A 12,571-nucleotide genomic window follows, 5' to 3' on the forward strand; every position below is an offset into this window, starting at 1 on the left:
GAACAGACAAAAATCTGTACCCTCAAGATAGGTGGAGGGGATTAAGAGATACAAACTATTACGTATAAAATAAATACGCTACAAGGATATAATGTACGGCACAGGGAATATAGCCAATATTTTATAATAACTTTAAATGGAGTATAATCTATAAATTATTGAATCACTCTGTTGTACGCCTGAAACTTATATAATATTGTACATCAACTGTACGTTAATTAAAAAAAAAATCTGCACCCTCATGGAGTTTAGATTCTCATTGATGGTCAAAAAATAAACAAGAAAATTATGCAAAAATGTGCACCAAGGCATATGATAATATATGTGATGGAGAAAATAAAGCAGGGAAACAGATAGGGGATGTTAGGGGGAGGAGGGTAGCAATAGGATCTTTGGAGAAGGCCTCACCCAAGAAGGTGCCCCTAGAATAAAGACTTGAAGGGGATGAGGTATGAGCCATGTGGATATATGTGTTAAGAGTGCTCCAGGCAAAAGAAACAGCAGGAGCAAAAGCCCTAAGGCAGGGGTGTGCCTGGTGTGTGGAAGAATAGCCAGGATTTCAATCCACTGGGAGGAGGGCTTTAGGAAATGAGTATGCAGTGAGGTCAGAGAGAACACAGGGGACCAGTTCATGCAGGACCTTGGCCACCCTAAGGTCTTGATTTTCCTCCGTATGAGATCGTGGTTTTTGAGCCAAGGAATGTCATGATTTGATTGGATTTACATGGCTCCTGCATGGATAACAGACTGTAGGGGGCAAGGGTGGAAGCAGAGGTCACTGTTAGGTGGTAATCCAGGCATGAGATAGCAACTTTAATCCAGGGAAGAGATGCAGCTCGGGGACAAAGCAGTGAGAGTGAAGGTGAGGAGAGTGGTCCTAGATCTCTCATGTAGGTAGAACCAGTGGGATTTGCTGATGAATCAGAATGTTGGATGTGAAAGAAAAGACAAGGGTCAGGATCAATGGTCAGGACAGCAGCAATGTCCAGTAGAACTCTCTGCCTTGATGGAAACGTCCTAGACCTGCCCTGTCCAGTATGGCAGCCACCAGGCACGTGTGGCCATGAAGCACCAGAATTGTGGCCAGTGCAACTGAGGAACTGAATTTCTAATCTTTAATAGTTTTAATAATTTAAATCGTCCCACCTCTGTGACAACAGAAGTCATAGAGGCATGTGTCTGGGTATCCTTAACTAGGGATCACAGTCTCTTTGCTTAATTGACTAGGAGCTCCTGGAAGGCAAATTCTGCCTCTTAATTGCTTCTGTATTTGCAAACCTGGCAAAGTGTGTGGAATTCAATAGGAAACTGATAAATGTTTTTGTGGCCGATTGAATCAAAGAATGAATGAAATGAAATGATAGTGTCGGGTACATAGTAGGTGCTCTGTAAGTATCTGAATGAGGAGTTGAGAAATTCCACCCTCAAAACCACCCTGATCCACGGGACTCGTATCCCTATGTTCCAAAGGGGGAGTCCAGGCTCCGAGGAAGGAGGGTATCCTGTCCAGTTTCAAACAGCTGGCACCCCAGACGGAGCCACGAGTCCCCAGTTCTCAACCATTCAGCCCCCTTAATTCTCAAAAAAAAATAAAGAAAAAACGAACGGAGGAGGTAGGCTCGGAAGAAAATAAATAAAATTATTATATCCTAATCACACAGTACAAATGGAGGTTAAATAAGAACAGGGAGAAATCGGGGGCCCCAGGACACCATGTGGGGACCCCTTTCCCCCCCGCCCCTAAAAATCCACACCCTGTTCAATAAATACCCCTCCCAAGAGACCCAGAAGTCCCAGCCCCCTAAAGAGTCCAGGCTGAAGAGTCTTGGGTCGATCCCGTCACTTCACAGAGGAGGGCAACTGAGGCCCAGAGGGTCACCCGGCAAGTTCGTGGTTCCGGGGACCCTGGTAGGTCTCCTCTGGCCGCCCCCGGGCCCCCCTGAGCGGGCGCCCCGCGCTCTGGCCTCACACCTGGACGCGGTAGCCCCCCGCCCGCCTCCGGCAGAGCCTCCGCACCCGCACCCAGTAGAAGGTCAGCATGATGGCCCAGTAGCCCACGTAGGCGCCGGCCCCCGCCGCCAGGTGGCGGGCCTCGGCCGCGCGGGAGGGGCCGCTCCAGTCGGCCCGGGCCTCGTGGACCACGCTGCGGACCAGCCCGCCAAGCAGCAGCAGCGCCCAGAGGGCCAGCGGCAGCACCGGCACGTAGTTGGCGGCCAGCCGGCGGCGGCCTGACGTGCCCCAGCCGCTCTGGCTCATGGTCGCCAGCGCCAGGAACTTGGCGGGCAGGAGGCCGCCCATGTAGAGGGGCGCGTAGAGCGAGAGCATCAGCATCCGCGGGCAGCCCCGCAGCCAGGCCGCGAAGGCCGCCTTGGCCAGCGCCACGCCCTGCACGCACAGCAGCACCCAGAGCAGCGCCCACGGGCGGCCCGCGTAGAAGAGCCGGAGCACCGTGGCCGCCACGAAGAAGGGGAAGAGGCCCGAGACCACCGCCTCGTAGGTCATCCACGCGTGGTGCCGGTGCCACCAGAGCGCGTTGTACAGCCACTCGCGGAAGTACGACTTGGACCAGCGCGTCTGCTGGCTCAGCCAGCGCAGGAAGGATGAGGGCGTCTCCGAGTAGCAGCGGGACCGCGAGGTGTACCTGGACGGGTGGGAGGAGACAGGGCCGTCAGCGCGGCTCTCCTTGGGGCCCGCCGGACAGAGAGCGGGAGCCGGAAATGGCCCCTGGGGCAAGTTTTCTCAACCTCTGTGGGCCTCGGGGTTCTTGATGCCCACCTGGGTCCTTGGACTCTTTCATCAATAGAAATTGATAAAAGGCCAGAGGAGAAATTCCAGTAAGGCTTTATTGCGACTCCTGCTGCAAGTAACAGGTTCCCTTGCTCGCTGGGGGAAGGGGGAGGGGACACGGGGACGAGCTGGTCCCTTACATGGGGTGAGGGTCGGGGCGGATCAGTGGGTGGGCTGGAGGGGGTAGCTTAGGTGGCCTGCCCACCGCCTTGGTGGTGCCGTGGGCAGGGATCTTGCACAGGACCCTGCTTTTGCTCCCCACACCTCAGAAGTGGCGGTTGAGTTTTGGCCTTTTTGTATCTTGTTGTTCATAATTTGCCCCAGCTGCATATGTGTGCAGTTATTTTTAGTCTCTTATAGTTTCTTTGTATTTTGTTGCCGGAAGAGATGTTTGTTTAGGCGCAAGCACTGCAGTAAAGGGCCCCAGGTCCCAGCCTGTCTCATTCTCCTATGTAAAATGGGGTCAATAATGGTTCCTACCTAATAGATGAGAATTAAACGCCAAGTGCTTAGGACCAGTATATAGCACTTGCTCAATAGATGATAACGACTACTACTATTTTTATTACGATTAATGTAACTACTGGCATTACTAATATCACTGCGGTATTACTAATGCTATCACTAACCTATTACGAATACTATTGTTGGCAGGCACCATGGTGAGGAACAAACCAGGCATGGTTCCTACCTAGGGTAGCCCATGCGTTAGAGCTTCTCAATGGAACCATTAAGCTCCCTTCCTGTGGCTCTGGCAGACATTACTAATCAATCCCTCCCCGGTTTCCAGCCCAGCCCACGCAAAGCTAGAATCGCTTGTACCGAGCATCACCTTAGGTGGCCTCCAGCAGTCAGTTTGTTAGGAGGGGTCAAACTAGTCTATCCCCGCGGGCACTGTTTGACAGTGTCCAGTCTCCTTCCCCTGTGTCACTTGGCATCCTCAGGGGCCTCCCTGCTAATCCTCTTCCTCCCTGCAGTCTGTACTCAAAACAGCTGGAGGGATCCTGTTAGAACAACATGCCACCCCTCTGCTCAAACCCCCTCCTCGTGGCTCCCTCATCTTAGTTCACAGTTCTTACTGTGGCGCACAAGCCTTTCATGCGTGGACACCCCCAACCCCACCCCCGTGAACTCTCTGTCCTCTCCTGACGCTCTCTCCCTTGCTGCGCTATTTCCCTCCCATCCTTATCTTACCCTAATTTAACATTTCACTCCCTACCTGGAAACTTCCTATTCCCCTTCCTGGCTTTATGTGTCACCTTTGCGTGTATCGTTATCTAATACACTGTATGTTCTACTTACATATTTTGTTTATTGTCTGTCTCCCCAATCAATGTAAGCATGAATTTGCATCTCTTTTGTTTGCTGCTGCATCCCCAGAGCTGAAAACATTGGCAGCATTTAAAGAATATTTGTCAAGTGAATGAATGCATGGGTTCCCTTGGTATACCCCGAGTTGTCTCTGGTGCTCTCACGGAGTCTAACTTCATAGAAATCCCTTTCCCCTGAACTTCACTGGTCTAGCCCATACACCCCCTGAGCCTCATTGAATCACATCTCTTCTTCCTGAAGCACTTACTAGAGTTTAGGCACTCCCCTCCTCTCCCACTTGAATCTTCTCACTCACTCTCTCACCAGTTAGATCCCACTCTGTTGATCTCTTTCTCTCCCCACAGATTGGGGTAATCTGTGCTCTCCATGGTAGAGCCATCTGGCCCCATCTGAGTTGTATCTTCTAGGTGGAATTCCCACCCTCCCCTTGCCCTACTATGTAGAGTCCACTGGGTCACATGGTTCAATGCAAATGCCCCTGTGGTATCTTCCACTCTCCCCTAATGTCTCACTGGGTGTTGCTCCCTGATTCAACACAAATGTCACTTCTGCTCCATAGGGTTTCTTTCCCTCTCCCCTAAAATCTCACTTGATAGAGCTCACTTGAAATTTACTTTAGGTTTGGAGAGTTTCCAGCACACACACACACATTTGCTGGGACACTCATTGGCCTCTGCACACACTCAACCACCCTCTCCCCTCAGCTTACTTGGTGGCATAGCCCATGCTGAGCATGCGGTTGGTGAGGTGACGGTCATCCCCAAAGGTGCAGTGGGTGCCCAGGAACTTCTGGTTGTACCAGGCCTCAAGGAACTGCTGCAGGAGGTTGTTTCTGTATAGGCCTAGGTGGGGACGGGGGTACAGGAGCATCAGCCTCTGCTGTTGCCAACACCATCCCCAGTCCTATCTCCAAACCAACTCGTCTCCAATCCCAACCCCATCCTTATCCATCTTAATCCCATTCTCAACCTGTCTCCAATGACAACTCCAGCCCCAGTCCTGTTCTCAACCTCAAATCCTTCCTCAACCCCACACCCATCCCAAACTTGCCCCAGTCCTGTTCCTGACCCACACCCACTTTGACTGCAAACCCATCCCCAATCTCGCATCCATTCTCAGCCCCATCCCCTACCCATCCTCATCCAAAAACCCATCTCCAACCCTAAACCTAGCACCAACACTGTCCTTGACTCCAAACCCATCTCTTCCCCTTCCCCAAACCCTCCCCCAGCCCCAATCCCATCCCCATCCACACCCTTTCTCCAACCCATTCCCAACACCAAAAACCATCCCCACCTCCAACTTCCAATCTTATCCCTAACCCCAGTTCCTGCCCCAGCCCCGTCTTTGTCCCCAATCTCAATCACATCTTCAATCCATTCTGGCTCCCCTTCTCCCTTCCCTCTCTGCCCCATCCATGGCCCTCCCAAGCCCTACCCCTGCTCACCTAGGGGACCACTGATGCAGGACACGCAGTGGAAGTAGCTCTGACAAGCCCGCTCCACGTTGAAGGCCACCCAGTACCGCAGGCTGCTTAGGAAGCTGACCCAGGAGTCCAGAGGGTTAAGGATCCGCACGTCGCCCCCAACAGCCCCTACCCGGGGGTCCTCGTCCAGCACCTGCACCAGCTCCAGCAGCGCCACAGGGTCCAGCCTCGTGTCTGAGTCACAGACCTGTCAGGTGGAAGGGACCAGGGTCAGCTGAGATCCCTGCATGGGGTTGGTAATTGAGGGGAGGGCACCAAGGGATAGGGAGGAGCTGGGACACTCCGCAGCCAATCTGAACACAACTTTGAATTTTTTAGTCACTTTCAATATCTAATCACATTTTAACATGACCTCTTCCCCAACACCCATGCTCTTGTATAATACCATCTTCTGGTGTGTGGGCAAGATCTGTAACTTGCTTCTAACCAATAGAATATGGCCAAAGTGATGACAAATAACTCTCATGATTGTACTACCTTGTATGGAAATGGTGAAGGAGTTTTGCAACGTAATTAAGGTCCTTAATCTGTTGACTTTAAGTTAATCAAAGGGAGAGTATCCTGGGTGGGCCTGACCTAATTAGGTGAGCCCTTTAAAAGAGGGTCTAGAAGTCAGAGACTTTCCCTTGGTGGTCTTTTTTTTTTTAAATTAATTAATTAATTAATTAATTAATTTTTGGCTGTGTTGGGTCTTTGTTGCTGCACGCGGGCTTTCTCTAGTTGCGGCAAGCAGGGGCTACTCTTTGTTGCGGTGCGCGGGCTTCTCATTGTGGTGTCTTCTCTTGTTGCGGAGCACAGGCTCCAGACGCGCAGGCTCAGTAGTTGCGGCGCTCGGGCTTAGTTGCTCCGCGGCATGTGGGATCTTCCCCGACCAGGGCTCAAACCCGTGTCCCCTCCATTGTCAGGCGGATTCTTAACCACTGCGCCACCAGGGAAGTCCCTCTCTTCCTGGTCTTGATGAGGCAAGCTGCCATGAGTTCTATGACGGCAAAGAAACAAATTCTGCCAACAAACACATGAGCTTGGAAGAGTCCCCTGAGCACTAGATAAAACCCAGCTCCAGCTGACATCATGACTGCAGCCTGATGATACCATAAACAGAGGACCAGTTAAGCTTTGCCCAGACCCCTAACCCATGGAAACTCTGAGACAATAAATGTGTTTTGTTTCAAGCTGCCAAATGTGTGGAAATTTGTTACGCAGCAATTAAAAAAAAATAATGCAGTGCGTTAATGAATGAATCACTACATTGAATGGATGAATGAATGACAAAATGAACAAATAAATCTCTATATTGAATAGATAGGTAAATGGATGGGTAAATGAACAAGAGAATCTCAACACTGAATGAATGAAGAAGGGAAGAAACAGAATGAACCAATCTCTACATTTAATGGATAAGTGAATGAATAAATGAATGAATGAATGATCTCCATATTGGATGGACAGATGGATGCATGAATGAATGAGTGAAAGAATTTCTACATTAGATGAAGAAAAGATGGAATCTCTCCATTGAATGAATGAATAAATAAAGGAATGAATGATCCCTATATTGGCTGATTAGATGAATGAATGAGTGAAGAAAAGAAAGGACTACAATGAAAGAAGGAAGGGAAAGAGGGAGGGAGACAGTCTATATTGAATGGATGAATGAATCTTTATGTTGAATGGATGGATAAAGGGATGGATGAGTGAATGAGTGAGTTAAGGAAAGTCTCTGCATCAAATGGATGAATGAATGAAGAAACGAGGGAAAGAAGGAAGAAATCTCTTCGTTGGATGGATAAATGAAGAATAAAATGAATGAGTGATCTCCCTATTGGATAGGTGGATACATGGACGTGTGAATGATTGAGCGAAGGAAAGAATCTCTCCACTGAATGGATGAATGAATAAAGGAAGGAAAGAAGAGGTTCATTCCAATCTCTAGGTTGAATGAAGGATCCGAGGGAAGTGGGTGGGATTCGGGGTGTTAGGGCCACGGATGCGGCGCGGGTGCCTTCCACTCACCTGCACGTAATCCACCGAGTCGCCGAGCGCCTTGAAGGCGGTGTACATGACCTCGCGCTTGCCGCCCCAGCGCTGCGCCACGCACACGCACCTGCGCGTCTTCACCAGCGCCTCCACCGCCAGCCGCCCGGGATCCTCGGCCTCCACCTCCCGGTAGGCGCCCTCGCCCGCCGCGCCCGCCGCCGCAGGTTCCCACGGCTGGTGGTAGTTGCTCTCCCACACGTAGGTGGCGGGGTCCTCGTCGGCGAAGACCTCGCGGAACATGTCGACCATGTAGAGGTCCTCGGCGCGGTTGCCGTCCACCACCATGAGGATGTGCAGCCGCGCACGCGGGTACACGAGGGCGCGCGCGGACACCAGGCACTGGCGCAGGTACGCGGGGTCCTCCTGGTATGCGGAGATGGTCAGCGCCACGCTGCGCGCCGTGGCCGCGTCCGGGGGGCCCCGCGCCGCCGCCCGCCGCGCCGCCGCCGCCACCCGCCGGTGCTCCAGGTACGCGAAGAGGCTCTGCGCCACCAGGTGCACCGAGAGGAAGGCTCCGTAGAGGCCGAAGGCCAGGAGGCCGTAGCGATCCGAGGCCAGCGGCACGCCGGCGGCGTAAGCCCAGGTCATGAGGCCCAGGATGAGCAGCGCGAAGGCGATGGTCAGCACCCTCCGGGCCAGGCCGGAGCAGTGGCGGGCTGCGGGGCTGGACTTGAGCACGTCCTGCCAGGGAGCGGAGAGAGGGGATAGGAAGGGGAAGAGGGCCCTGAAATGCCTCCCCGGGGAAAGGAAGCCCTCCTGGGTTTTGTTTCCAGGCCAGTGATAACATACCCTTTTCGTAAAGAAAATCCCCTGGGTACTGCAAAGTTATTTTCATTAACGAAAATAAATGTGGCAAACAGTTATCAAGGCTGAATGCCTGCTTATATTGATTCTAATACATTTTTTTTCACATTTTTAACAGCTTTTAAATCCACGAGGATTACACTCAGTGGAGTGTCACAGTTTAATAAACAAAGGTTTCCCGCCTCCTTCTTAGTGGCACAGAAAATAATGATTCATCTCATAAAGGTTTCTTACTGTTAAGATAATACTAGTAATACTAATATACATCTAAAAGAAGAATGCAATGTGATATGCGCCAGGCAGTGCTCTAAACCTTTTACAGGAACTAACTTATTTGAATCCTCGAAACAGCCCTATAAGGTAGGTACTATTATTACCATCCCCATTTTACAGATGAAGCAACTGAGTCACACAGAGGTGCAGCAACCTGCCCAAGGTCTGCCTGGAAAGCAGAGAAGCCAAGTTTTTTGTTTGTTTGTTTGTCGCATTTAAAAAAATTTTTATTGAAGTATAGTTGATTTACAGTGTTGTGTTAATTTCTGCTGTACAGCAGTGATTCAGTTAAACGTATATATATGCTTTTTCATATGCTTTTCCATTGTAATTTATCACAGGATATTGAATATAGTTTCCTGTGCTATACAGGAGGACCTTGTTGTTTATCCATTCTATATAGAGTAGTTTGCATCTGCTAATCCCAAACTCCCAATCCTTCCCTCCTCCCCCTTGGCAACCACAAGTCTGTCACAGAAGCCAAGATTTGAACCCTAAGAATCCAGTCACTAAACCACAACCTTATATACTGGCTTTACTCCTCAGGAGCGCCCCAGGGCACAGAGAGTGTTTCCTGCCGCCACCATACAGATGGCAAAACTGAGGATTGATTAGCCAGGAGGAGTGGCTGGCAGGGCCAGGTGTCCAGTACATGTGGCTGGAACAGCTCAGAATCAAAGGGGAGGAGGTGCCTCTATTTTCTCATCTGTAAAATGGGGGTTTAGCCCCTTCCATGTGCCAAGCACTGCTCCATGGGAGGTAGGTACTGTTACCCCCTCCTGTTACAAATAAGGAAACTGAGGCACCAGGAGGTGTATTCTCTCGTCCAAGGTCACTAGGCTCCACCGTCCTCTACGCTAAACCGCCTCCTCTGTCACCAGTTCCCATCTCTTGGGCTTATGATGAGTTAAATGAATCACTAAGCTGTAGAGCTGCACTGTCCAATAGGGGACCCACCAGCCACATGTGGCTACAGGACACTTGAAATGTAACCAGTACCACTGAGGAACTGAATTTTTAATTATATTCAATTTAAGTGTTTAAATTTAGAAAATGATCCTTAATTCAGTTATTGGAAAGCTTTTATGCCTGTTTGGAACAAGTAGGGTCTGTGAAGCTTCTTTTTCAACTAAATTTTACAAAATCTAAAAATACAGATCAAGTATCTCCAGTGAAAATATAGCATCTGCATGAGATGTGCCACACATCTGGATTGTGAAGCCTGAATGCGGAAAGAAAAGAAAGTAAAATATCTCATTCATATTTTTGCACTGATTACATACTGAAATGATAATATTTTTGACATATAGCGGGGGTCGGCATACTATGGCCTCCTTTTTCACTACGGCCCCGCAAGCTAAGATTAGTTTTTATGTTTTTAGAAGGTTGAGAAAAGTGAAAAGAAGAAAAATACTTCGTGGCACATGAAGGTTTTATGAATATACACACTATTATGTATAAAATAAACAAGGACCTACTGTATAGCACAGGGAAGTATACTCAATATTTTGTAATAACCTATATGGGAAAAGCATCTGTAAAAAAATATATATATATATAACTGAATTACATTGCTGTACACCTGAAACTAAGAGGACATTGTCAATCAACTATACTTCAATAAAAATAAAGAAATAAAGAGAATTATATGAAATTCAAATGTCAGCGTCCTTACATCGTATTATTGGCACACCACGCTCATCTGATTACATATTGTACACAGCTTGATTTCTCACTATGCCAAAGTTGAGTAGTTACATTACTCAACTGTATGGCCCTCAAAACCCCAAATATTGACTGTCTGGCCTGGTACTGAAAAAGTTTGCCGACTCCCGATACCTTGGGTTAAAGAAAATGTTATTAAAATTAATTGCACCTGTTTCTTTTTCTCTTTTTAGTGTGGCTACTAGAAAAATTTTAAATTATGTGTGTGGCTTATATTATGTCTCTCAAGGGCAGAGCTAAGATACAGCTTTTAGCCTGGTTCTAGTAATCGGTCAGTATTAGCAAGTATTATTTCTTCTGGAATCCTCCTTCTCTGTCTCTGCCTGAGTTTCTGGGGGTGACCCAATTCATGCTGGGGATCAGCGAGATGGCTGGGTATCTGGAGGGTTCTAAATCCAACAACAGTCATGATAACACGTGTCAGCTATAGACACACAACTACACACGTATACTCACACATGATGAGAGACACACAGAGCGTGCCCCCATAGGAAAACACTCATATTCTGGAAGATGACTCCAGACACCTGCCCTTAGAATTTAGTGATCCTGAAACTAACTGACATCAGCCCCCCCCTCCACCACCACTGACATCAGCCCCCCCCTCCACCACCACTGACAGCCACACAGGTGAACTCCAGGACACATGCCCTTCAGCAGGAAGGAAAAACACCAGGAAGAGATGCCCAGGCGGCAACCAACACACACACACCCACCCGTGGGTCCGGAGCAATGGGGCAGATGCAAGTTTCAGGAAAAAATAGTAACAGTTGAGACTGAACCATATGAAATTGCCATTTTCACCAGTCAAAAGAGCCCGGAGATTGGCGATTTCATTTGGCTCAACTTAATATTTACTGAACACCTGAAAGTAAAATCCAGAGCCCCGTGTCAAGCCAAGACAGCTCTCCTCTCCCCTTCCTGGGCGCACAGACGCACACGGATTTACAGCCAGGTCAACACCGGCAGGCCACATCTGACGTGCGTACAGGCGGGATGGCACACAGACTCACAGGGTCGCTGTCCGGCACAGGAGCACACGCGAGCTCCCCAGCACTGGCGGCTCCCCGCACACACGTGCTGGTATTCCCCCCGCACAGCCGCACACACACACACGCACTCACACACACACCTGTCTCATCGCTGTGGGTCCGGCGGGCCTCTCTCCTCGCCTGCTGGCTGCTCCCCGAGTCTCTCTGCTGCCCGAGAGCTGGGGGGCGATTTGAAGAGACGCGCGGGCGGGGGCGGGAGGAGGGGCTGACGTCAGGGCTGAGCTGGGCCAGGGGCCCTGAGGTCACGGCGGAGAGCCAAGCAGCCTCACCCGCTTCCCGCCACCGCCCGCCCCGCGCCAGGCCTCCCTTCCCAGCGCCCCCATCCTCGCCGCCCCTCCGTCTCCCGCTGAGCTCCCCCCCATCGCACCCCCTCCTTTCCCCGTCCCTCCCCTCGATCTCTTCTCCTCTCTCTCTGCTCTCGTCTCTCCCTCCACTTCTGGATTTCTCTCCATCACTTTCTTTCTCCCCACCTCCCTCTTTCTCTCACGACCTCTCTTTCCTTCTCTCTCCCAGACCTCCTCGCCTCCCCCCTTCTCCTCCACCTCAGTCTCCCCACACACTGCCCCTCCCCTCGGATCCTCAGAATCTGTCTGGGATTGGGTTCCCCGGGGACTGGTCGCGGCCACTGGCAGATGCAATCAAATGCACACACGTGAGTGCCTGTGGGCGTGACTGTGTGTGCGCTGGCCTGGGGGGCCTTCTGTCCGGAACTGGAGCTGTGAGTGAACGTCTGAACGTTCAGTGCCTAATTGATTCGGGTCCACGTGCGTGTGCTTGTGTGTGTGTGTGTGCGCGCGCGCGCGCGCGTGTGTGGCACGAGCGCGTGCATGTGTGCCAGGGTCTGGGGAGGGGGCTGGGACATTGGGATTTGTCTCCTCAGAGCCTCCAGGGTAAACTCAGAGATGTTGGTCAGCTGCCCCCAGGGAGCCTGGGAAACTGAGTCAGAGCAAAAGTGGAAGTGGCCTCGCTCAGAGACCAAAGAGACAGGGGGTGCTGGGGTGTCTGAGTCCCCAGCTCCTCAGGACTAGAAGACTCAATGATAAATGTCATTGTTTCCATGCCCTTCTTTTCATGA

General features: G+C 50.6%; 1 protein-coding gene across 1 annotated transcript; it reads right to left on the minus strand.

Moving 5' to 3' along the window:
* Positions 1-1,965: 1,965 nt before the first annotated feature.
* HAS1 (hyaluronan synthase 1) lies at positions 1,966-11,619 on the minus strand. Its single transcript, XM_061173813.1, has 5 exons — positions 11,577-11,619; positions 7,619-8,323; positions 5,567-5,792; positions 4,829-4,961; positions 1,966-2,641 (listed from the first exon to the last, which is right to left on the minus strand). The coding sequence occupies exons 1-5, from the start codon at positions 11,583-11,585 to the stop codon at positions 1,966-1,968; spliced, it is 1,749 nt and encodes a 582-aa protein (XP_061029796.1). The 5' UTR covers positions 11,586-11,619.
* Between the last annotated feature and the right edge of the window lie 952 nt (positions 11,620-12,571).

Source organism: Eubalaena glacialis, chromosome 18 (assembly GCF_028564815.1).
Source record: "Eubalaena glacialis isolate mEubGla1 chromosome 18, mEubGla1.1.hap2.+ XY, whole genome shotgun sequence".
NCBI lineage: Eukaryota > Metazoa > Chordata > Mammalia > Artiodactyla > Balaenidae > Eubalaena > Eubalaena glacialis.

What these genes read in the sequence shown, in the direction of transcription:
- HAS1 (XM_061173813.1), bottom strand. An exon ending in ACTCGGTGGATTACGTGCAG is followed by an intron (nt 5,793 to 7,618) that starts GTGAGTGGAAGG and finishes TCCACCTGACAG; the next exon opens with GTCTGTGACTCAGACACGAG. An exon ending in CTGCATCAGTGGTCCCCTAG is followed by an intron (nt 4,962 to 5,566) that starts GTGAGCAGGGGT and finishes GTCCCCACCTAG; the next exon opens with GCCTATACAGAAACAACCTC.